Here is a 25,381-nt window from a genome sequence, read left to right as displayed (position 1 = left end):
CCCAGCAGGCAGCCTTGCGGGGGTTTGAACAGCCGGTTCTGCTTTCTTAATTCTTCGATAAGTCAGGGCCAAGCCAGCTCCGATCAGCCAGAACCCTGTTACCATGGTTCCGAATAGGTAGATATCTTCAGCACTCAGGCTCACCCAAGCCCAGACTTCTCATTGAGAAAGGGGTGTCAATTGCATTTCGGGACCAGTTGATCCAATTCATAATTCCTCTTTTAGGTTTTAGAGAACAGACTGTGAGAGAATGTTCCAGGGAAAAGTAACACAAAAAACACGACACTAGACAAGGACATAAGAGGCTAAGCAGGGAAGCTAAGGGAGAGGAGTAAAGGAGAAAAGTGCGACCGCCTTCGTCAAGAGCAAGAGCAGTCAAGCATGTCAAGTTAAACATTGAAGCAGCAAATTTGGAGAGTTTTTCTTTATTTTTCAGGTGATGCAGTCGCTGCGATTTGCTCTGCAGCCGGCTGTGGTCGACATCTCAGTCACATGGGATTTACCAAAGGAAGTGTCTGTCACTGTCCTCTCTCCACCAATCACAGCACTTTTCCAGGGTCAGAGGTCACTGATTTATGCCCAGCTCAGTGGACAGGTAAGAGCAGCACCTTCTCATGTTGTTGTTTAGGTATTTGATGACAGTAATTAACGTGACTTCTAACCCTGTGATTCTGTGTCAGAGCTCAGAGGCAGCAGAGGGCTGTGTGACGGTGAAGTACAGCCTGGCAGGTCATCCCTCTGAGAACCAGCTGCACTTCAGTCTCAGCCCTGCAGAGGACACTGGGTAAAACAGTTTAACACAAACGGCACACTTCTGTTTTGAAATGCGAGTGTTGAATTTAAAACAATATTTTCAGAAACATAACTCTACTTACTAGAAAACAGTTAATAATACACAGACCTAATGGTGTTTGTCTAGTTTTAAACATGTTTCACTTTTTCTAATCTTATTTTCTTGGATTAGGGGTATCATAATATCTAATAGTATATGATTACTGATCACAAACATTTAGACATGACAGAGGAATCTCAGTCTGCAGTTTCTGGGAAATCAAGAAGCCATTTCTTGACCTCAAGTGAAAAAACTACTGTGCAACAATCTGCCATTTTTACTGTAAAGTACATGAAGAGCACACAGCTTGACCCACACAGGTACCTCTCCAACAGCAACTAATTTGTGCCCTCAGTGCCTCTTTTTGTAAAGCGTGACAGTCATAGTGTTTGTTTAGAGAAGAAAACATAGTCTGTCTGACCTTTAGAGGCAAATCTGTCAGAAGCAAAAAGGAATCTATGCAAGATGCTGTTTCGACTCCTTTAGCCTGATAACTGGGGTTAAGTAGAGAAAGACGCAGCACATCTGTCTGGACTATTGGTCACCATCCTCTGTCAATGTGAGTGATATAAACAGAAAATATAGCACAAAGGTAAGTGGTAACTTTATTCCATAATAGATCTTGAAATTATAGCCACTGGCAATACTGCTTCATTATCTTTTAAAAGCATTTTTGGACTTAAATAGCAAAATAACACCTACATTTTACAGTAAGTTCAACACACTGTTATCTATGTTTATCAGATTCTCTTTAAAAATCTTAAAATTTCATTTTGCTTTCTTAACATTGTCTCCATGAAGCCCAGTGACACAAATCAATAGATCAAACTACAGTCATGTCTTTAAGACATCAAGACCTCGGTGAACTCTAATTTCCTGCTTCTAAATTCAGACTAAACTGATGTTATGAGATAGCCTTTATTTGTCAGTTGCAGGTCTTTAACCCACAACCAAGATGACAGACCTTGCTAACCGTACATACAATACAAACATCACATTGGGGAGACAGGTCAGGCCAGGTAGCGAGGAAAAAAACATTGAAATGTGCAACACAAAAGGATAATACAGGAATGCACAGGTATCAACACACCATAACACAATAAACACAGACAAGCAACATGGGAAAGTGTTCCAGTGTGTACATCTGATCTGGGACCGCTGCAATCTTCGACTGTGCCTCCAGCTGTCCACATCATGGGGGAGGTAAGCGTTGGAGGTGGCGTTGGATAGGGAGGGTGATAGTGAGTGCTTATCAGTATCAGTATATGTATGCATGTCCAGAGTTCAGCTGAGACAGTGTCCTTCGCCCCGCCAGGCTAAGTAAACAGTCTTCCAGCCAACCCAGGTGGCCTTGTAGGGAATGGGAAGGAACAGACTCAACACAGTCGTTATCAGGGAGTTTTTGTTTGGCTCCAGCCTTGAGCCCACCGCTGGCGCCGAAGGGGTAGCCGCATTATGATGGTGATTTTTCTTTTGCAAACAACTCATGAGAATTTCAAGCTGTTTTTAACACTCCGACACTGGTCTCTCAATCTCCCGTTAATAGCTGCGAGTTTCTCCATGATGTTATTAGCCGTCGATTCCGTGGTCTTGTCTCTCTTGTGCTCACATAGCAGGTTCTGTAATCTGATGTAATCCAGCTTCCGCCCAGAGATGTTGTTCTGAGTTGATTCTTTCCTGATGTAATCCAACATACATACGCTCAGAGGTGTTATTCTGAGCATTCACTGCAGTCGTAAGCGCCTCCAAGCTCTTAACCATGCTACCTTCAGTGAGCCCTTTCTGAGAAGTCGCACCTGTCGTTCCAATCCCAGCGGGCAGCCTTGTGGGGGTTTGAACAGCCGGTTCTGCTCTCTTAATTCTCCGATAAGCCAGGGCCAAGTCAGCTCCGATCAGCAAGAACCCTGTTATCATGGTTCCGAATAGGTAGATATCTTCAGCGTCCTCGATCGACAGTCCCGCCAGGCACACAATCCTCTGCCACCTTTCCATTGTGTATCCGGCAGGGGAAGTCCCTCCAGGGCACTTGGGTTCTCCCGAGCCCAGACTTCTCATTAAAGGGTGTCAATAGCATTCAGAGACCAGTTGATCAAATCCATAATTCTCTTTTAGGTTTTAGACACAGACTGTGAGAAAGTGTTCCAGGGAAAGTAATACAAAAAAGACACGAGACTAGACAAGGACATAAGAACTAGCAGGGAAGATAAGGGAGAGGAGAAAAAGTGCGTCCGCCTCCTCCGAGAGCCAAAGAAAGAAATAGCTTTGTCTTTGACCCTAAAAATCTTCACAACATTGTGTCTGACCAGATATTTAATAGCTTTACTTTGAACTACAGCAAGGCTGTGAAGAATCCTGGAGCCAGTTTTGATCTGATATATCTTTTAATTGACATGTTAACCAAATATTTAGCACTATTTTCATTTATTTGTGCAAGATGTCTAAAACGAGAAACATCCTGTCTCAAAGTGATGCTGAGAAATTTGTTAATGAAAAAATTAGAGCATTTATTGCTTTAGGTTGGACTATTGTAATTCATTATTATTCATCACTGCAAAAGCTCCACAAAAAAACCTTCAGTTAATCGAAAACACTGCAGCGAGAGTACTAAAAGTACCAACTCTCACTCTCTCTCACACTTTCTCAAGTGCACACACACACTCACTGACTCTGTCTGCCTCCTTCTCACCCCCAAACAGTCTCAACAGACGATTGTCTCTCCATGACCCTGGTTCTGCCAAAGGTTTATTCTTGTTTAAAGAGAACTTTTCCTTCCTCCTATTGCCAAGTGCTTGCTCATGGGGAGCATCTGGTCATTATTTTTTTCTCTAATATTTTTAAGCTTATATCCAAATTGAATTAAATTAACTGCCTAATTGCAAATTATAATAATTTATACTGCCTATCAAAGTGACCCTGGGGTTTTTTGCTAAGCTGCAGCCTTTCTTTACTGTAACTCCTGTTTAAAATTATTTTAATTATGTCTATATCCAAAACAAATACCACAACACTGAAGTCTAGGAAATGGGTCCAGTTTTTGTTTCAACTGAAGCACAGCTCAGGGATCTCTTAAACTGATTTATTCTTTTTGTACTTCTCAAAGTACGAAAAAACAAAACAAAAAACGTTTCCAAAGTAACTTCAAATTTCGCACAGCCAGTAAAACCAACCAGCTCAGTGTATACATGGGTAACTCCGTAAAATCAACACGGGACTTCTGCCTATCCGTCTACGATTTTCATAAAAATGTTATGGTGTGGGCACATATGAGTGCTGTGAAAATTTCACTTCAAAATTGAAATATTACTCAAGATATGTTTCTTTGAAAAATGCTCTGTCAACCCTCTTTTTTTTTTTCTTTTTTTTTTTTTTCTTTTTCTCAAACAGCCACTTCTGCGCTTGTGAAGTGGCTGTTTGGTCTCTCCAATGTAGAGGTCTGGGCATTCCTCGCTGCACTGTACAGCATACACCACATTCTTAAGTCTGCGTTTTGGAGTTTTGTCTCATAGAGATTTGTCTATGTTGCGCATGGCACAACACAGAAGAGCCACCTCCACAGGACAAGACTCAGCAGTCCATCTGCATCTTAAGGATAAAGGACACTCTTTCAAGGATGCCAATGTTCACATTTTGGACAGAGAGGACAGATGGTTTGAAAGAGGAGTGAAAGAAGCCATCTATGTCCACTGTGAGCGACCATCTTTGAACAGAGGCGGTGGTCTACGACACCAACTCTCTGCCATCTATAATCCAGTTTTGAGTTCCCTCCCCAGACGCCTTAACGCCCACTCACATCCTGGGCCATCTGACCTCAGGAATTTGCATAATAGGGTGGGGCCAGGTTTCACAATGAGCTCACCCGAAACTCTGGCTGATTGGGACCCACACCCAGTTTCACACCTTGGCTCAGGCGATTAGAGGATCATCAGGGGGTCCTCTTGTCCCTCTGTGGGGGGTTACTCCCACTAGGTTTAAATCTGGGACTCCCCACCATTTGACCTTAGAACTGAAGAAGCTTCTCGGATGAGAGGTGAAACGGCTTCAAGCAACTTAAAGAAGTCCAGACGCTTTTCTTTGCAAGCTCCTTTGAATACACAGATATGGGTATACAGATTTGGTCAATTTTGTTCATTCTTCCAAAAGGACATTTGTTAGGTCACACATCGATCACGTTGAGTTCAGGACTCTGTGCAGGTCAATTCTCACCAGTCTCGCTCATCATGTCTTTATGGACCTCACTTTGTGCACTGTTGCACAGTCATTCTAGAACAGCGAGGGGTTATCCCCAAATTGTTCCTGCAAAGTTGGGAGCATGAAACTGCAATTTTAGGAGAAATTATACTTTTGTTAGCTTTGGCTGGTTTTGTCACATCACAGTACTGTTTGTTTGAAAGGTAAACGTGAGTACAAAGTTGTTCTGAAGTGAAGACTGAGAGATTTGTTTGACTATCCTGACTGGGCGTGGTTTAAATTTTCTTTTGTGGTGATATACTATTTTATCCAGTACCAAGCTGTCTATTAGCAAATGCACTTGCACATTATTTTTGGCAGGAGAGGTCCTTTTATAAAGGAGATAAAATTACAAAAAGAGATGTATTGATTACCAAAAACATAGATAAGTCTAAGTAAAATCAGCTACTGGTAGAGGATGAGATAAAGAAGGAACATTCAAGGAACTATGTCAATTGTGGTGATGCCGAACAAGATAAAAATGTTGTGTAGTTTTCTGATTAATCTTATTCTGAATTAGTTTAACACTCAGTTTAACACTTTTTGTTCTAGGTTACATGTATTTGATTTAAATAAAGAACGTTCTCATTTTGGGAAAGCAGTGGATCAAAATTGTTAGCCTGCTTGTGTGTAAATCTTTTTGTTGTTTTAAAGTGATGAAAAGGAAATGGATGGAAAGGAAATTATTGTGGTTTTGTGCCTTCTTGTCTGCAGGCTAACAGTCCACAGGTTGGGTGCTCGGACTCTGATTCGCTCCCTGGAGATGGATGAGAGAGAGAACAGAGGACAGCAAGATGGAGGAGTGAAGGAGAAGGTGGTGCAACTCAGTGTCCAATCAGGAGTGAGCAGTTCTTTCACTGCCTTCATTGCTGTCAACAAAGACAACAGCGAAATGATTCAAGGACCTCTTGTGCGCAGAAATATTCCAACACCCCGTGAGTTTATTTCAAAAGAAAAAATAAAACTCTGTCAGGCACAGACTGAAGATGAAGATAGACTTGAATTAAGGGGTATTTATTGTAAGGGGTACAATGATATATTGAAAAGCAGACTATAAGAGTCACAGACAGTACAAATATAAAGAAAAGTTGGTTATGGCAAAAAGTAAGATTCAGTAGCAAAAAAATGATGCAAGGAATCAAGATACCAAGATGGATGTTAACACCACGGACCCACACAGCGTTCGAACACAGTTAAATTGTCACACACACACACACACACACACACACACACACACACACACACACACACACACACACACACACACACACACACACAATATTTCCTCTTCTGCAACTTGACCACCAATCCTCCTGTTCGGCACCTTATGTTTCCCAAAAGCTTGCAGCTGGCCCTCTCTCTGCTGGTCCCCAGCATAACTAAAAACGTGAGAGTGTTCGTGAGCCTAATTCCCTCCACCTGGACCTCAGCCTCCCTGGGACTGGCCCTGGAGTCTGCTGCACCACCCTTCCACTGCAGCGGCGCCATAGACCACACCCCTGCCACACAATCCCAATGTCTGACTGAGGCCCAGGCCGCATCTGGCTCCCCCTGTGTAAACGGGAGAGGAAATTGTCCATGACCATCTGTGGCCTATGGACCACCTTGAACCTAAAGGGCTGTAAAGTCAGGTACCACCAAGTGACCCAGGTGCACTGTAGCGGGACGTGGTCTGAGCAGAGTGCGAACGAGTGTCCCAGGAGGTAATAACGAAGGGAATTGACCGCTCACCGGATCACCAGACAATCATTCTCCACCATGCTGTATTTTGCTTCTGGCTGATGTAAAAGAACAAGGCGGTTAACCCCTCTTACCTGCTGGGACAAAGCGTCCCCCAGCCTTCTGTTCAAGGCATCCGTGTGCAGGATGAAAGGGAGGGAAAAGTTTGTGGAGGAGTAGCTCCCCACAGAGAGCCTTTTTCACCTGCACAAACACTGCTTGGCATTGCTCCACCCACTGGATCAGATCTGCGGCACCCTTTCAGGTGAGATCTGTCAAAGGACTGAAACTAGGCATGAACTGGTTATGGTACCCCACCAGGCCCAGGAACTGCCTCACCTCCTTTTAGGTCTTGGGGCGCGGGGAGGATACAGTGGCAGTTGTCTTCTCCATCTGTACGCACCTGCCCACACCCCAAGTGCTAACCCAGATGCTGTACTTCCCTCCATCTAAATGCACATTTCTTAGGGTTTGCCCTGAGCCCTGCCTGCTGCAGAGTCTTCAGGACCGCAACCACCTGCTGCACATGTGCACCCAGGTGTTACTGTGGATGATAACATCATCTAGGTGAGGCCGCCCCACCCAGTCCATGGGGCTTTGGGCAAGCCGAACAAAAGTGTGAAGAATTGGTACAAACCATACACAGTGGAGAAGGCTTTTTTTTGCAGACAAGGGAATGTGCCAGTAGCCCTTGGTTAAATCTAGCATTGTGCAAAATTTTGGCAGTGCCTAACTCGTCCAGAAGCTCGTCTATCCTGGGCCATGGGGTAGGCCTCAAACCGTGACATTTCGTACATTATGTGCCGTGCGACTTTTCTATTAACCCTATTTTCAGCATCTCGGTGGCTTTTAAGCACCAACAACTGGGTGTGTTCCTCCTCTGTGCGAGTGTCACGGCTTACTCGTTCAATGATACAAAGTACGGGTAGGGCCACATGGCTTTAGGGCACACCAAGTGACCATCAATTACTATCTTGGTCAAAGGCTGAGCGTAGGGTGTCGTCACGAGACTGCTCCAGTGGAAAATCTTCTGTGGGGCGAATGATCCACTCAGGCGGGGCCTCATGAAAAGGACCCACCACTTCTTCTCCCCAGGAGTCAGCGTTGGACAACCCCGCGTCACCACGTAGCACCACGCAGACACTACAACCTACAACTGGTCGTGATCACATCCCAACATACTGGCCCAAAAGTTTATTAAATCTCAGCCAATTCATCCCCAAAGTCAGGGATGCGACAGGTGCCAACTAACTGCAGCCTTTATTCTATGTGTGTTTCCCTTAACTTAAATACGCAGCGGCACTATGGGATATTTGTGGATGTCCCCATGCACACATCTAACCTCCACCCGCTCCGCCTCCAACAATGTGCAACGGGAAACAAGGGTTTGGTGGAGCAGAGTCTGCGTGCAGCCCACGTCCACCAAAGCCTGGCGTATACCACGGAAGGCTCAGAGCCACTGTCTGGCCCTGTCATCACAGTAGTGACTGCCACCGCTGTGGCCCAGAAGATTTCCAAGAACATCTGGGGAGTCATCATCACAGATCCACACAACGTTCGATCACACATGATGCCTCCTAATCAGCAACTTGACCCCCGAGCTTCCTGTTCAGCACTTTGTTTCCCAGCGCATCTTGCAGCAGTTTTTAAAATTTTGTTTACAGGGAGTGCAGAATTATTAGGCAAGTTGTATTTTTGAGGAATAATTTTATTATTGAACAACAACCATGTTCTCAATGAACCCAAAAAACTCATTAATATCAAAGCTGAATGTTTTTGGAAGTCGTTTTTAGTTTGTTTTTAGTTTTAGCTATTTTAGGGGGATATCTGTGTGTGCAGGTGACTATTACTGTGCATAATTATTAGACAACTTAACAAAAAACAAATATATACCCATTTCAATTATTTATTTTTACCAGTGAAACCAATATAACATCTCCACATTCACAAATATACATTTCTGACATTCAAAAACAAAACAAAAACAAATCAGCGACCAATATAGCCACCTTTCTTTGCAAGGACACTCAAAAGCCTGCCATCCATGGATTCTGTCAGTGTTTTGATCTGTTCACCATCAACATTGCGTGCAGCAGCAACCACAGCCTCCCAGACACTGTTCAGAGAGGTGTACTGTTTTCCCTCCTTGTAAATCTCACATTTGATGATGGACCACAGGTTCTCAATGGGGTTCAGATCAGGTGAACGAGGAGGCCATGTCATTAGTTTTTCTTCTTTTATACCCTTTCTTGCCAGCCACGCTGTGGAGTACTTGGACGCGTGTGATGGAGCATTGTCCTGCATGAAAATCATGTTTTTCTTGAAGGATGCAGACTTCTTCCTGTACCACTGCTTGAAGAAGGTGTCTTCCAGAAACTGGCAGTAGGACTGGGAGTTGAGCTTGACTCCATCCTCAACCCGAAAAGGCCGCACAAGCTCATCTTTGATGATACCAGCCCAAACCAGTACTCCACCTCCACCTTGCTGTCGTCTGAGTCGGACTGGAGCTTTCTGCCTTTTACCAATCCAGCCACGGGCCCATCCATCTGGCCCATCAAGACTCACTCTCATTTCATCAGTCCATAAAACCTTAGAAAAACCAGTCTTGAGATATTTCTTGGCCCAGTCTTGACGTTTCAGCTTGTGTGTCTTGTTCAGTGGTGGTCGTCTTTCAGCCTTTCTTACCTTGACCATGTCTCTGAGTATTGCACACCTTGTGCTTTTGGGCACTCCAGTGATGTTGCAGCTTTGAAATATGGCCAAACTGGTGGCAAGTGGCATCTTGGCAGCTGCACGCTTGACTTTTCTCAGTTCATGGGCAGTTATTTTGCGCCTTGGTTTTTCCACACGCTTCTTGCGACCCTGTTGACTATTTTGAATGAAACGCTTGCTTGTTCGATGATCACGCTTCAGAAGCTTTGCAATTTTGAGACTGCTGCATCCCTCTGCAAGATGTCTCACTATTTTTGACTTTTCTGAGCCTGTCAAGTCCTTCTTTTGACCCATTTTGCCAAAGGAAAGGAAGTTGCCTAATAATTATGCACACCTGATATAGGGTGTTGATGTCATTAGACCACACCCCTTCTCATTACAGAGATGCACATCACCTAATATGCTTAATTGGTAGTAGGCTTTCGAGCCTATACAGCTTGGAGTAAGACAACATGCATGAAGAGGATGATGTGGGCAAAATACTCATTTGCCTAATAATTCTGCACTCCCTGTAGTATGTAAATCAATGCCAATGTGTGCTCAAGCAGCCATGGGTAATTAAAAGCATTCAATCTGGCTCTTAAAGGATAATAAACAAGTGCTATAAATGCTGCAGCGACCAATAAGACTAAGCTTTACTTGCAGACACATTTGGGAAGTGAGAGTAATAAGTTCTGAAATGCCACAGTATTGTATTGCATCGCATCACATCACAAATACTGTTTGTAGTGTTTGTGTTATATTTCTGCTTCCCTAAAATAACAAAGTTCTTTTTAACAAATTCTTATGAAATATTTGACTTTTTTTTTTTTTTTAACATCCTAGGTGTCTTCGCCATGGCATGTAGTAAGTAGAAGTTGAATATCAGAGTAACACACATCTGCACATCTATACATTTCTAACAATAAATAGAAACAAGCCAAAATATTTCTGTTTTAACTTATTCGAAATGTTTTGTTATATTTGGAATATTAGTGAAGATCTTTAATACTTACAATACTACCTGTGAGGCACTGCAGTAATATCAGAATTTAATTATTTTACTAGTTTATTTATTATTGTTGGCTAATCCTCTAGGTTTTTTGTTTTTGTTTTTTAAATTATTATAACCTGGTGAAGTGAGGCTGAGTGATTTTTGTGGCACACAGTGCTTGATGCAGAATGACCACAAAATGAGAAAAAAATTAACTGGAAAAAAAAATCTAAACACTAGAGAACAAATTGGAATTAACAAGTTGTATAAACCAAGGTGTTGAGCAAGAGGTAAATACAGCAGGGATCAATCAGACAACATGATGCAGGTGAGGAAACTTTACTGGTAGACATGTCAGGAACGTTACGACATGAAAACAGAATAACCAGACTGAACAGATAGACATTGTATATATTTTGAACACTGTTTGTATTATTTGTGTTGCATTGGTATATCAGCCTGTGAATGTTAAAAAGTATGAAATTAAATGTCTGGACCTATTTGTTTGTTTACATAATAGGGAAGATGGCCAGGCCAATGTGTAAGTAAAAAGTGAATGACAATACACCACATATTTGTGCGTTTTTTTTTTTTCTTTTTTTTTAAAAAGAGGACTAACTTGTTAACCTTTTTGAAATGTTAGATGTGCAATACTGTATGCAAACAGCTGCAATATTTGCTTGGATAACCTTTGTAATGGGCTGTGTCCCAAAGTGAAGGCTTTTATCTGATAACCTCAGTCTGTTTAAGATCGATTTATACATTTTTAAAGCGGTGTTGTTCAGACTGTTGTAATCATTCACCCTGAATTTTTTATTTTTTATTTTTTTTTGTAAATATAGTGTGCATGGATGCTGCTCCATTTCCTGCTCCATCCGCTTTTAGTAAGTAAAAGCTGAGTGACAACACACATCTACACATACACATTTCTGAGAATAAAAACAAAGAAACCAACATATTTGTTTTTGCACTTATTTGAAATGTTAAATGTCAAACATTAACTACACAGTTGCTGCAGTATTTGTTTTGACAGTTGTTGTAATTGGCTGATTCCTTAGTCAGCAATTAAAGATGTGCAAGCTTTTACAGTGGCTTGCAAAAGTATTCGGCCCTCTTGAACTTTTCCACATTTTGTCACATTACAGCCACAAACATGAATCAATTTTATTGGAATTCCACGTGAAAGACCAATACAAAGTGGTGTACATGTGAGAAGTGGAATGAAAATCATACATGATTCCAAACATTTTTATTTTTTTTTACAAATAAATAACTGAAAAGTGGGGTGTGCGTAATTATTCAGCCCCCCCGAGTCAATTGAGGGGGCTGCAATTACCCTAAAAGACTGGCAGCTGTATGTCTCTACCAGCTTTGCACATCTAGAGACTGAAATCCTTGCCCATTCTTCTTTGCAAAACAGCTCCAGCTCAGTCAGATTTGATGGACAGTGTTTGTGAACAGCAGTTTTCAGATCTTGCCACAGATTCTTGATTGGATTTAGATCTGGACTTTGACTGGGCCATTCTAACACATGGATGTGTTTTGTTTTAAACCATTCCATTGTTGCTCTGGCTTTATGTTTAGGGTTGTTGTCCTGCTGGAAGGTGAACCTCCGCCCCAGTCTTAAGTCTTTTGCAGACTCCAAGAGGTTTTCTTCCAATACTGCCCTGTATTTGGCTCCATCCATCTTCCCATCAACTCTGACCAGCTTCCCTGTCCCTGCTGAAGAGAAGCCCCCCCAGAGCATGATGCTGCCACCACCATATTTGACAGTGGGGATAGTGTGTTCAGAGTGATGTGCAGTGTTAGTTTTCCGCCACACATAGCGTTTTGCATTTTGGCCAAAAAGTTCCATTTTGGTCTCATCTGACCAGAGCACCTTCTTCCACATGTTTGCTGTGTCCCCCACATGGCTTGTGGCAAACTGCAAACGGGACTTCTTGTGGTTTTCTGTTAACAATGGCTTTCTTCTTGCCTCTCTTCCATAAAGGCCAACTTTGTGCAGTGCACAACTAATAGTTGTCCTATGGACAGATTCCCCCACCTGAGCTGTAGATCTCTGCAGCTCGTCCAGAGTCACCATGGGCCTCTTGGCTGCATTTCTGATCAGCGCTCTCCTTGTTCAGCCTGTGAGTTTAGGTGGAAGGCCTCGTCTTGGTAGGTCTACAGTTGTGCCATACTCCTTCCATTTCTGAATGATCGCTTGAACAGTGCTCCCTGGGATGTTCAAGGCTTGAGAAATCTTTTTGTAGCCTAAGCCTGCTTTAAATTTCTCAATAACTTTATCCCTGACCTGTCTGGTGTCTAAATCCAATCGAGAATCTGTGGCAAGATCTGAAAACTGCTGTTCACAAACGCTGTCCATCTAATCTGACTGAGCTGGAGCTGTTTTGCAAAGAAGAATGGGCAAGGATTTCAGTCTCTAGATGTGCAAAGCTGGTAGAGACATAGCCTAAAAGACTGGCAGCTGTAATTGCAGCAAAAGGTGGTTCTACAAAGTACTGACTCAGAGGGCTGAATAATTATGCACACCCCACTTTTCAGTTATTTTTTTGTAAAAAATTTTTGGAATCATGTATGATTTTCGTTCCACTTCTCACGTGTACACCACTTTGTGTTGGTCTTTCACGTGGAATTCCAATAAAATTTATTCATGTTTGTGGCTGTAATGTGACAAAATTTTCGTCCCCCTTGACAAAAGTTCAAGGGGGGCGAATACTTTTGCAAACCACTGTACTTATAGTACAATTTATGACAAGCTGCAAGTCACAATAATGACCTCAGAAGCTTAACTAAACTTAACTTGCTGATCTAAACAGCAAATGAAATGTCTAACTTTCACAACATTTTCATACAAGCATCATAATCTAGCTGCGATTCCTTCCATGTGAAATGTATTTTTCTGAATTAGTAAATAATTAGAAATCTAACTTATTAAAATGTGGCCCTATTAAAACTGTGACAGATACCATCCCTTTGTGAGATTCAGAGAAGGCTGTATGTGTATGTTTGGCTCCTTCAACAATGCAGTGATTTCTTCTTCACTGCACAAAAGAGTAAAAACAATGAAAGAGATCATTTAGTCAATGTGTCCAAAATTTGAATGTTTAAATGTAGGTGATGTTTATCAGCATTTAGATTTAAATACAGTTTAAATATTGTAGTAATGTTTTAACTTGCTGTGAGACTCTCCAAAGACGAAAACTTAGTATGATGTGGAGACATCACATGTTAACATGAAATATGAACCTGATTTTCTCATGGTAATTTGCTTTCCTTAAAGATAAAGACCGATGAATGTGAATAAAAGGACAGAATATCTGAGTCATGTTCAGATTATCTAAAAGCAAAAAGGGAGATTGACTTTAAAATATTTGTTCCAAGAAATCAAGATTCTAATTAGAAAGGTTACAATGATATACACTTAAATACTTTTATACTATTTGTTTTGTATTTGTATATCAACAGGTCAGTAATTTAGTGTTCCTTAGTACGTTTCATAAGAATTTGCTGACGTTTTTTTTTTGTGCGTGTGTTAAATTCTTTCTTTCTTTCTTTTTTACATTATAGTGCCCAACTCCATGGCAAAGTGTGAGAGAACTGCCAAGGGTAAATAGAACCTAAATGACACATTTAAACATCTATGTAAATGTGTAGATGTGTGTAGATGTACATGTGGAAAAAAACCCATCATGTTTTGTTTTGTTTTTTTTGTTTTGTTTTTTTTAACTTATTTCACATGTGAAATATGCAGTACTTTATGTATAAGACCATTATTACTGCTGGTTATAATGGGCTGTATCTTTAAAGAGAAAGTGAAGGTTGAGTCATGTATTTTATTTTATTTTTTTAATTTGTGTGTGTGTGTGTGTGTGTGTGTGTGTGTGTGTGTGTGTGTGTGTGTGTGTGTGTGTGTAAGTAATAATTTTCAAGTCACTAATCACCTCAGAAGCAAGAAATATTGCCTGATATTTCTTAAGTAAATCAAATGTAATGTCTTCATCTCATGCCATCCTCTTTTGTTTTATGATTTTAACCTTGTGATGTAGAGTCTATCTTTCGAGGAGTTGTACATGACATGGGTAAGTAAAACACATTTCTATTCATACGGTAGTAATCACATAGTGTGGTCCTCCATGTGTGTATGTGTATAAGTAACATATGTATGTAGAGACAGTACGTAGTCTCAAAAGGGTTGCAAATGCGTATTGATGTACAGATGTACGCATTTTGAAATTAGTTTTAGGTGAGGTCAGATTGCTTCGTATTTGTGTGTGAATTCAAGCTGGTGTGAGTCTTCAAAAGTCACACCCAAGTCATTGTACACACTTGTGTGGGTTAGGTTTATGGATCAATCCTTTTGAACACATTTTTCTTCATATATGCATCAGTTAGAGGAGCAAACAAGCAATAAAAAGAGTACATACAGAAAAACCAATTTTAATAAATGTAAGAATCCATGTTTTGTACTTGTAATTTAGGCATTTCTGTGAATACACAAACAGTTAGACACAGAGGAAATTATGTGAGCTGTTACATGTAGGAGTTGGTATGGTGGTCCGGAACATCATGTATGTCAGGGTTTGTTTGTGCCTCTGGAAATTATTATTTTCTTAATGTGTGTGAACCCATCAGTTATAATTGCAGGGTTAGAATAAAATAAGAAAAAAAAGCATGTATATTCTTGGTAGACATGAAGGGAATTTAACATCGAGTGGAAGTGACTGTACAATGTTTAGTTCAGTTGCTTAGATAATGAGATCCAGTTTTCTGCCATTGAATAATTAGTCTTGTATTCTAATAAATCAGGTCAAAACAATTTAATTCATTGGCCATATATTTTCTCTGTTAAGCATGTGAACCGCATACTTTACATCATAATTTATCAAGCTTTCAACTCACTTACTTTCAGATGGTATTCATTAAAACCTCGGTAATTGATGGCGTGTTATTGCCAGCTTTTATTTTTATTTAATAAGTTCACACTGTTGAAAACATTTTATTTGTGATGTTGATCTCAAATACATAAATGTTTATTTGTTGCATAGTTTACAAGAAGGTGGTTTATGCACTGGTTTATAGAGTTCTGTCTTCTCATCTAACACCATAATCGGGTCTAGTTTTTATTTCATTTTTGGTTTTCCAGCTGCTGCCCCCGAGCAGCCACCCAGAGACCCTTTGCTGCACTTAGTCTCCCTGCAGGGGGCGTCTGGCTGCTGGCTGCTTGATCCAGCTCTGGCTACTGCACTGGGAAAGACCAACGAGGAGGTGGAAAAGTCAAAGCCTGAAAAGGTGGACTTTTTTCAGTTTCAATAATAACAAACAAAATGATAATGTTAGTTATTGTAAGTCAGATGCTTCATGCTCATGTTCCATGATTTGAACAGAAACACATGATGTAATTAAAAACACAACAAAAAACAAATGACAATGAAGTCAAACCAAATGTAGGCCTTGAAAATAAACATCTGTATATCAGAAGCTAAAACACTGGTGGTAATCACACGTCTAGACAGAAATTCTTTTGGGATTACATCAGGAACAGCATCCAGTGTAATAATCTGCCAAATCAAATATGCAGAGCTACACAACTTGGTGACCCCTTGTGACTAAGCAGCCAGAAATAACTAATACTACTGGTTGTAGAAAGTAAAATCATGTAGGATTTTTTTTTTATTTTTCTTTGTGTGTCCTCTCTGTTTTATTTTATTGTCTTTGATTTGTTGAATTAGGCCAACAGTGAAGTGTGGGCCACCATTTTGGCTCTGATCTGGCTTCATGGTTTCAAGATGGATGCAAAGGACGAGTGGGAGCTTCTGGCTATGAAGGCTGCCTCATGGCTCCGTGCTCAGAATGGTAGTAGCAATGATAATAACAGATAAAATGCTTAAAAAAATTGTTTATGCTACAATCTACTTTCTCTTCCCCCCCATACATTCATTGCTTTAATGTCTGTGTTGTGTTTTCAGCACCGTGTGTGACAGAGTGTGTGGATGCTGGAAATGTCCTGTTGGGCTGCAGTGTGAAGAAAGAAGCTCTGGGCCTATGAGGGTTTTCTGAAAGTGGCTTGGTGAACAGAAGCATTTCTACTTACACCATACTGCATTAGACTTGGTGTTGCTTTGTGAAATCTAACATTTTATAATTGTTATAAAAACACAACTGTTCTTTGACTATAAAATGTTATTTTACATTTGAGCCAAATTTGACTTTAATGTTCAGAATGATCTGAAAACCCATAATACACTGTAAAGATTAGACATCTACTGTGTGTGCATGTGTCCATTCTTTTTCTCTCCCACTAGATCCCACCCCCTGCACGCACAAACACATCTTCCAACCACACACCCCCATATTTTGCTCCATTGCAGTTTCTTTCACACCTCAAACATTTAGTAAACAATTAAGCAAATACAAGTAATCTGCAATAAATTACAGGTAGTAATAAAATAAACTACTAACTCTTTTACACTACGTCCGCACCTACACGGGTATTTTTGAAAACGCAGCTGTTTCGTCCACACGTAAACGGCGTTTCGAATCACCAAAAATGGAGATTTTTTATTTATTTATTTTTTTTAAACTCATTTTTTGCGTTTACGTGTGGACGAGGAATACAGAGTTGGTCACACAACGTCAAAGGTATGTGCCTTTTTCACGTCACGCTGTGCGCCATGTTATTGTTTACATTGTTTACGTTATGAATTACAGAATGGCAGAGACAAAATACTGTTAATCTGACTATCTGCAGGTTTTACACGCTTACACACGCAGTTACTGTCCCTCCATTTAGAAAGGCAGAGTCGTCACGGTGTGATTTTACGTGTAGTGTTTTTTTTTCTTCATGTGTAATAATATTCAACATTGCTATCAATACATTTTTCAAAAAATGCCTCTCTGTGCAAAGTGGGTTTAAAAACATAAACAGCTGTGGGATACTGTTTGTCCGTGATTTGAACAGCCCAGCGCTGCTCCCGACACAGGGAAAACCAATTCTGCAGGTGAAACCAAGGGAAGATATGCTTCACCATATTTTCTAGTCTTTGGCTTAGAATGAAGTTGGTTTGGAAACATATTCAGCTATGCTTCATCTCCTGCTTTGCATCTCCTGCGCCTTTACATTCAGAGCCATTGCGCGCCCCCCCCCCCCAGGGGGTGGGCCCCACACTTTGGGAAGGTCTGCACTAGATGGTGATAATGTGCATACTTGGTTACTTTTGACTTGTTTCAAAGCCAATTTCAGCCGTTCCACTTCCTTCACTTCAGGATGCTTGTGAGATACTTTTAACAATGGGAAAAATTAAAGAAAGTCAGTGAAGATCTAGGAAGGAGAATTTTAGGTTTGGATAAACTAAACTGCAAACTGTGATTATCAGTTTGAAAAAATGCATGTATGAAAAAGTTATTTGGATGTTCTTCCTGATAGGACGTTCAGGAACACCCAAGCATCCCAACTCATCAGCAGCACACTAACAGTGTTTTGAACACATTTAAATTTAATAAGTGCTTTTTAATTATTCTGTGGAGTTGAAGATGGCAAACAAATTTCTTAGTTATTGGTGCGAGGTGACAGTGCTAAACATCACATCAACATGCTGTCCAAAATACAGACAAACGTCTGGAAATCAACTCACAAAAAAGTCCAGATGAGGATTCAGTTTCTCTTACTTGATCTGAAAAGTGATCCTTTATAAAACTGCTCAGGTACCTCACCCCTTTGCAGCTTGTCTAATGTGGCTTCAATACTTTTGAGACATACCTAGACTACTATCACAATAATTAAGTTTTTTCATGACTTAATTTGGTACAGAAGTTGTTCTCTATTTGCTTGCTCATCCAAGAAATAAAGCAGAATATTGACCTTTCAGATTTCTTATTTAAATATCTACCAACACAAAAAATATTCACAAGTTTAATTCATTTTTCCTCATTAGCTATACTGCATAATTTCAATTATACAAAGTAAATCTTAAGAATTTACTGCATACATAATCATTCTGTGGTAATGACTGCTCATCACATCTGCCTTGGACTTTCTGTCAATCTGTAAAATCTGATAGAAATGAAAGCTGGGATATGCATGGGAGTCACTTTATGGAGCTGTTTACCTCATCCCTTATTTCACTACAGAAACAAACCTGCCAAAACACCCTAAACACACTGTGGATATGCAATGTGAATAACATTTTTAAAATGTAACAAAATAAGAAAAGGTAATAAAGGCTTAAATGCGGGAATACAAACATATTGTGTGAGGTGGATCATTATTAATGTAAGTACTATCTATCCATCTGGTTCAACCTAACACAGCACATGAAAAATCTACCAGAAACACTTAATCCTGTTGGTTAAATGTTATTGTTACATCCAATCACCTTTTGGCCTCTTCATGAAAGAGAGCTGCTCTCTCTGTATTCCTTGTTTGCCACACCTGAACAGCAATCTGCTCATTTGTGTACATGCATATCTAGCTCCAGCAGCAACACTGGGCTCTGTGTTTTGTGGTTGCAGGATTATTGCTGGTCAGTGTGCGCTTGACGTCATCTTGGAAAGTGAAACACGAAACCTGTGGAATCTGTCACTCTGTGGTCAGACTTGCTTGTATGTTAGTGGAAGATTAGCATAGTTCTTTGCCATTTAATTAGGTGAGTTTGCTCCTGTTTTGTGGACAGGCACTGTGTTTGTGTTTTTGCATGTTTTTGTTTCTTTGCTGGTAAAAACATTTCCACACACACATGTTAGTAAATGAGGGCCATGGTTTATCTGACTCTTCTTATAATGGATGTACTTTTTGACATGTTGACATGAAGAAAGAAAAAAACTTGCGAGATCCCAATGTAAGACATGGAAACATGTGCATAGTGCTTCCTGTTGCAGGACTGACCCCCAACGTCACAGCCACAGGTGTCAAACCTGCTCTTTAGGCTTAACAGCTTTAAATCATTTAGTTAAAAAAAGTATCAGCCCTCTGAGATGTCACTAGTTCCTGCCTAACTGGCTTCAGGGGTATTTCAGCAGACACATCTGGGTTACACAAACAAAGTTCAACAGCTTCAGATGAAATGGAGGTTTAATTTGAGGCTGAAGGTTAAACTGGCCTTAAAACTTTATTTTTTTAAAACATTTATTTTTAAGCTGTTTTTCCAGACATCTTTTTGACGTACTTATTTATGACGTATTTTTTAAAAAAAAATTGATGTTGACAATAGGAAATGTCATATTAAAATTAAATTATCTGCCTTCCCCTCTTTCCTGAAACCCCCCCCCCCCCCCCAAAAAAAAAACCAAATTCCTGTTTCTGTGTAGCTAATGCAAATATGAATACAGAGACTGTATTGTGAGATAACATGAAAGTTGTTTTTTCAGTCGATTAGAAAGCAAATGTGTGCTTTTCACTTTTTTTAACCACAGCATGTAAGTTCAACATTCCAGGACATAATTTAAAACTGATCAGGTGATTTTTTTTTTTTTAAGTAAATACAGCCTAAGATGATAAACAACACATCCGATATTACTCTGTGTTATTATTTATTTTATAAAAACTAAACCAAAATGCAGAGGAAAACTAGGTGCACTGTTACTGCTTCCATAGGAAATAACAGAGTAAGAAGCAGCCAGGTTCTGCTAATGCACTTGATTACAGCCAGTGTCTTTTCTGATCATCAGATAATCTTAGGAAACATGTTGTTGCTGCCTGTCAGTCTGTGAATGGTTACAAAACAATTTTATATTTGAAGTCAGTTTTTCTACAGTGAGAAAAGATATTGACACATGGAAAGCAAGACAGCAGCCAATCTCTCTAGGAGTGGACATCCCAAAAATTCATAAAGGAGGCTTAGACTGACCAAACTGCATCTCACCAAACCAAAAGACTTCTGGATCAGACTGCATCATATTACTAAAATGCATCATTGCACTGCATCAAATGCAGTGAGGACTGGGAAAGCCTCCGTTTTCCCAGTCCTCACTGCTACGCGAAAATGCTTTTTTCAAAATTATCCACTTTAGAGAACGTTTTCAAAAAGCTCAGTTTTCCTCGACCAAAAACGGTATCTCAGTGTGGACGGAAGGCCAAAATGGAGAGAAAACAATGCGTTTTCAAACAAAAACTTATCAGTGTGGACATGGCCACAAACTATTTTCATAGCACTCTGTCTTATAGTTCTCAGAGGTAACACCATTTACCACTTGGATGTTAGTACTTTGTATGAGCTAGAGTTGTTACCCCCAAGCTCCAACCTGCAGGCCCCAGGTGTCTGACCTCTAACCCTTGCTGCAGGCCCCATGTCCATTCAAGGCCCTTGTGCAGTAGCAGTAACAGGAGTAGTAGGAATGGTAGTTGTACTAGTATTGTGCAACACACATGCAAGCAGGCTTCAGAAACTGGCATTCTTCTGACCTGCAAATGGTGAAAACATCCCACATATGCATGTCATACTCGTAATTGAAATTTAGAAATTTTGATAAGTAAAATGTCATCAAAAAAAGAGTTTAAAGCTCAATTTGGCATAGACACAGACTTTATTAATCACCCAGCAGGGACATTCACAGTTACAGCAGTACATGGGTCAGGAAGAGAAAGTGAATCAGAAATATAATATAAAAATAAACAAATTACAAAAAACGGTGGACAAATTTAAAATTAGCCAAACAATCTATACGAGAGTAATTACTACTAATCTATAAATGACTGTTATATATAACAAATACACTCCATGTCAGTATAAAGCTGAGTGTCATTCCTGATCAGTTGATGCAAGACTTATAAATTAAAGCTGTCTGCAAATAATAAGCAACCTGTTTGTTCAAAAAGTAGCACAAACAAAGAAATGACTCAAAATTTATAACTGGAACTCTGCTGATATTCCAGCAGACAATAATTAAAAGTTTTTTCTGCCTCCATAGATTAAGAATTTTATGTTTAATTATTTTACAAGACCTGTGACTTCAAAGCATGTGCATTCAAATTTCAGAACAGGCTCAACATCGTTGTTGTTTATTGGATTTTACTTTGCTGCTTTACTTTGAGCAGTCTGGTTTTCTTTTTTTCTTTTTTTGTTTGTTTTTTTTTTTTAATTTTGTCTTGTGAGTGTGTATTTTTCTAAAGAAATCTGCATCAGTTTGTATGCAGTTTACAACAGAGGTAAAGAGATTTAAACACACCAGAATCAAACAGCTAGGAACAAAACTAAATGTACTAAAGAACAAACCAAAAAAATCTAACTTGATATTTAAATAGCACAGCAAGAAAGTCAAAACTATGATCTTGGGTAAACTATTCCAGGTTCATGGCATGTCTAAAATCTGTCACAAATAATTCTATTTTCAGTTCAGTTTAATTACATAGTGCCAAATCACAACAACACTTGCCTCAAGGTGTTTGTAATTTAAGCTAAAGAACCTACAATAATACAAACTATTAAAAATAATGACATCCAAAATAGGTTTCCTGTGAAACACAACAGTAGCTTGAAGAGAGTATTTATACACTGGATATGTTGGGTCATTCATCTGTTTCCTCAGGAATTTCATCTCAGTGTGAACAGGGAGATGCAGTATATCCTGTTCTCGATTCATTTATTAGCAACTATCCTTGTCGATGTCAATGCAAAGCACTGTAACCCAAAACACAAATGTGAATTTAAAATGATAAAAACCAAATAACAGAATGACTTGTGTTTTTAGTTTGCATACATTCTTTCTAAGGAACATGAAGTGAACATAAAGTTACAAGTTTCTGCTTTCAAACTAGAAATAGTTTCAGTAGATTTACCTGGATTCAGAGTAGGTGCTTTAGTAGAGCAAATGTTGTTTTTCAGACCTGGCAATTGAAGAAAGGTGAGATTTAAAAACATTCGGGTGCTTATACCTGACCTAATCTTAATCAAAACAGCAGCTTACGTTGACAGATGAATGGCAGTTTTTTATGGCAGTTTGCATCCAGCCACTTGATTTGTTCTGCCTCATTAACTGTGATGATCTTTCCACAGTGGTTGTTTAAGGAGTTCACAGGAAAACTGTAGTTCCACTGAGAATATAAAACCTTTGACCCTGAAATCCATTTCCATTCAGGATTATTGCCAAAAATGGATCGTTCCAGGCCAACCCACACCCCTGTGTGTGACTCTGTTTTATTTTGCAGCAGATTTTTAACTTTAACACCGACTGTGTCATTGTAGATTTCAACCAAGGAGGAATTCTCTTGCCGACAGTGCTCCAATGCATCAATCCAAGTTTTGTTTACTGAGTGGAACTGCAGATCTGAACACAGAAAAGGGTAGGTTAAGGTTTTTGCAACACAGATTTTAGGATGTGGTGACACAAAACAATCTTCTGCCTCACTGCTGCAAATGCAAAGCTGTTTTTAGTTTTGTATATTGGGCATTCAATTAAAAAAATCTGGTTCAATGCAGGTAAATATACATCATTTTACAATGACTATAATTTTAATTTTATTTTAGCATGTACAAAGTCTCATGTCTACGTTATTCTTTTATTTGGTCATTTGCATTTTTTCTTCTGACTAGTCTAGTGCTACATTTCTCCTGGAGGCACATCTTATGTTGAGTCATATTTCAACGATAAACAACAGTCAGCAGTGATTTTTTAATTACAGAGTAATTTCCATTTTGTGTGTGTGGTAAAGCTCTAAGTTGAAAAAGTTCTAAAAAACTGCTTCAAACGCAGTAAGATGGTTTCATTTTGTTGAATAAAACTTACCCGTGTCATTACAGATACTGCCTGGGTGTTCTTGAGTGCAGTTAAATTCCATCCTTACCTTCCCATTAGATCCCAAGGAGATACATATTTTCTCTCTGTAAGAAAAAATAATTACTTGTAATGTACACTACGTAGGATTCTTAAGATTACATTAGCAGCAGAATGGATGCAAGACATATTTACCCTGGTGTAAATTTAATACACGTGTCCTTAGTAAGATTTTTGTCACAATGATTTCCACTGACAGCTGGAATGTATATGCTTCTGCAGTTCTGAGCAGTGTCAGGTTTTATGTTGGTCAGTTGTATGTTGGATCCTTGCAAACCATATGTAAGAACACACAGCATGCAGACATCTTGTTTTATGTCGTTTTTTTTTTAACTATGGACATTTAGTAGAGATAACAACAAAAATGTGGTTTGGAGAGCTTACCTCCATTTACCTGGAAAGACAAACAGCTAGTTTTGTACATATTAAAGCTGTTCCCAAGCATACAGTGATCCAATGTCTGACCCACAACCATTAGTGTGTCAGGCTTTGTGCTGGTTTGAAAACATTGAAGTGTCCAGTTCCAACTGTCAACTATGCAGTTAGCAAGGCAAGCTATTTTTGGATCTTCTGAGGAACAGCTGAACAGCTGGACTGTTGATCACACCAAAACTGTATTTAGTTTCCTTGTATATATATTATCATAGGTGTTTTGCTTTCCCTTTTATTTTATCAATAAATTAGAGAAAATGATTTGCAGTAAAAAATAAATTGAAAAAAAGTAAAAATAAGAAATGCAGGAACAAATGTATAAAATAAATAATAGACAAGCACGAACTTTACAAGAAACATGGATTTTAAAGCTTCAGAGGGATTGAACAAAACCAAATAACGTTTTCTTAAAATGAAAATAGTGCATTTACTAGAGCAGAGAATAGGTTCTTCTTCTGTGTGAATTGCTACAGTGATTGGGTTTGATAATTGTAATTTTGATAAAATAACGTTTTAAGGTTTCTTACTATGACCAATCAGTTAGTAACATACCCAGCAGCAGTGATAGATAGATCAGTCTTGCCATGACCTGTAAACATGACCAGAAAAATATTGGAAAGTTATGAAAAAAACATACACAGCACATTCACGTAGAAAAGTTAAAATACTTCCACCCTTTGCCCAAGTGTTAATGTAACTGTGAAAATTACATATCCAAGGTGCAAAACTAGAGTTAGGGTACAATCTAGGCATTCAAATAGAAACACAAATAGATACACATTATATACTGTACACTTGTTTTCATGATACAGAAACACTTAATAATGATAACTTGGATTCTAGTACTTAGTGCAAATGTCGACACAGTTTGTCCATTAATCATAAAATCATCATAGCCAGAAGTTTTGGGTACAGTAGTTTATTTATATAAACATATATAAACTACTATAATAATGATTCAATTCTCTTAAGACTGGTAGCTGGTATAGAAAATGAATAGCTCCTTTAATCAAACACATTGCTTAGACCTACCAAACCAAATGTTCCTTTTTCTTTTTGAACTAAATGAGTAAGTTTATTTTTTAAGATCAATCACATATAACCAAATTTCTATATTTGTGTTCTTCAGACAGATCTTGTACTTACCCCATTAAGATTTTTTAGTTGTTGTGATAAAAATGCAGGCAGAGAAATGTGATGTTGTTTTATAGAGATCCACAGGTGTACAGATGTCACCTGTTTTGACTAAAGAAACACACCCACAAATGCTTATTTGGCTTCCTCTTCTTTCTTTTTTCAAGAATCCCCTAAGGCCCTGTGGATATGCAGTGTGGTTAACATTTCTAATATAATAATATAGTCTGATATAGTAAGGGGGAAAACAAACATTCTAATAAATGAATCCAAATAAACTCTGTCAGGTTATTCTGTACAACTTTAACAACAGATTAGCTATTGTATGCCCGTCCTCTGATCTAAAAGAAGATACATAATTTGATTATAAAACTAAATCTAATCTGTATCACTGTGGGGGTGACGTTCCACCGAGACATCCCATTGGAGTCTAACCACCTCCATCTAAATTCTGCACATCAATACATTATGCTTGTTTCTCTTCTTCATGAAATCAAGGGTGCTTCTGTTATTACTCTCTCAATAAATGCTGTATTGAGAGAGACAGTCATTCTTATTTGTTTACTGTATGCTTTACATGATGC

The 25,381-nt window shown here is 39.2% G+C and overlaps 2 protein-coding genes across 3 annotated transcripts in view; one reads left to right on the top strand and one right to left on the bottom strand.

The window, feature by feature from the left end:
• Positions 1-16,729, top strand: part of LOC113036309 (von Willebrand factor A domain-containing protein 5A-like) — a 36,809-nt gene extending 20,080 nt beyond the window's left edge. Inside the window, exons 12-22 of one of the 2 annotated variants that reach the window (XM_080288603.1) lie at positions 437-595; positions 681-784; positions 5,774-5,994; positions 10,316-10,336; positions 10,984-11,004; positions 11,306-11,347; positions 14,034-14,072; positions 14,513-14,545; positions 15,610-15,755; positions 16,196-16,319; positions 16,433-16,729. In XM_080288603.1, the coding sequence (XP_080144729.1) occupies positions 437-595; positions 681-784; positions 5,774-5,994; positions 10,316-10,336; positions 10,984-11,004; positions 11,306-11,347; positions 14,034-14,072; positions 14,513-14,545; positions 15,610-15,755; positions 16,196-16,319; positions 16,433-16,512 (990 nt within the window). In that variant the 3' untranslated portion in view covers positions 16,513-16,729. The remainder of the gene's footprint in view (positions 1-436; positions 596-680; positions 785-5,773; positions 5,995-10,315; positions 10,337-10,983; positions 11,005-11,305; positions 11,348-14,033; positions 14,073-14,512; positions 14,546-15,609; positions 15,756-16,195; positions 16,320-16,432) is intronic. The other variant, XM_080288604.1, reaches the window with a different exon arrangement.
• A 4,232-nt stretch (positions 16,730-20,961) lies between these two features.
• On the bottom strand, positions 20,962-24,870 carry LOC113018044 (secretory phospholipase A2 receptor-like). The gene is made up of 8 exons (XM_080288602.1): positions 24,810-24,870; positions 24,216-24,252; positions 23,616-23,825; positions 23,367-23,499; positions 23,184-23,278; positions 22,365-22,724; positions 22,237-22,284; positions 20,962-22,078 (listed from the first exon to the last, which is right to left on the bottom strand). Exons 2-8 carry the CDS (start codon positions 24,247-24,249, stop codon positions 22,044-22,046), a joined length of 915 nt encoding a protein of 304 aa, XP_080144728.1. The 5' UTR covers positions 24,250-24,252; positions 24,810-24,870; the 3' UTR covers positions 20,962-22,043.
• Between the last annotated feature and the right edge of the window lie 511 nt (positions 24,871-25,381).

Source organism: Astatotilapia calliptera, chromosome 14 (genome assembly GCF_964374335.1).
Source record: "Astatotilapia calliptera chromosome 14, fAstCal68.1, whole genome shotgun sequence".
NCBI lineage: Eukaryota > Metazoa > Chordata > Actinopteri > Cichliformes > Cichlidae > Astatotilapia > Astatotilapia calliptera.
Note: the sequence above shows the minus strand (reverse complement) of the source record. Positions and strands in the feature narration are given on the sequence as shown.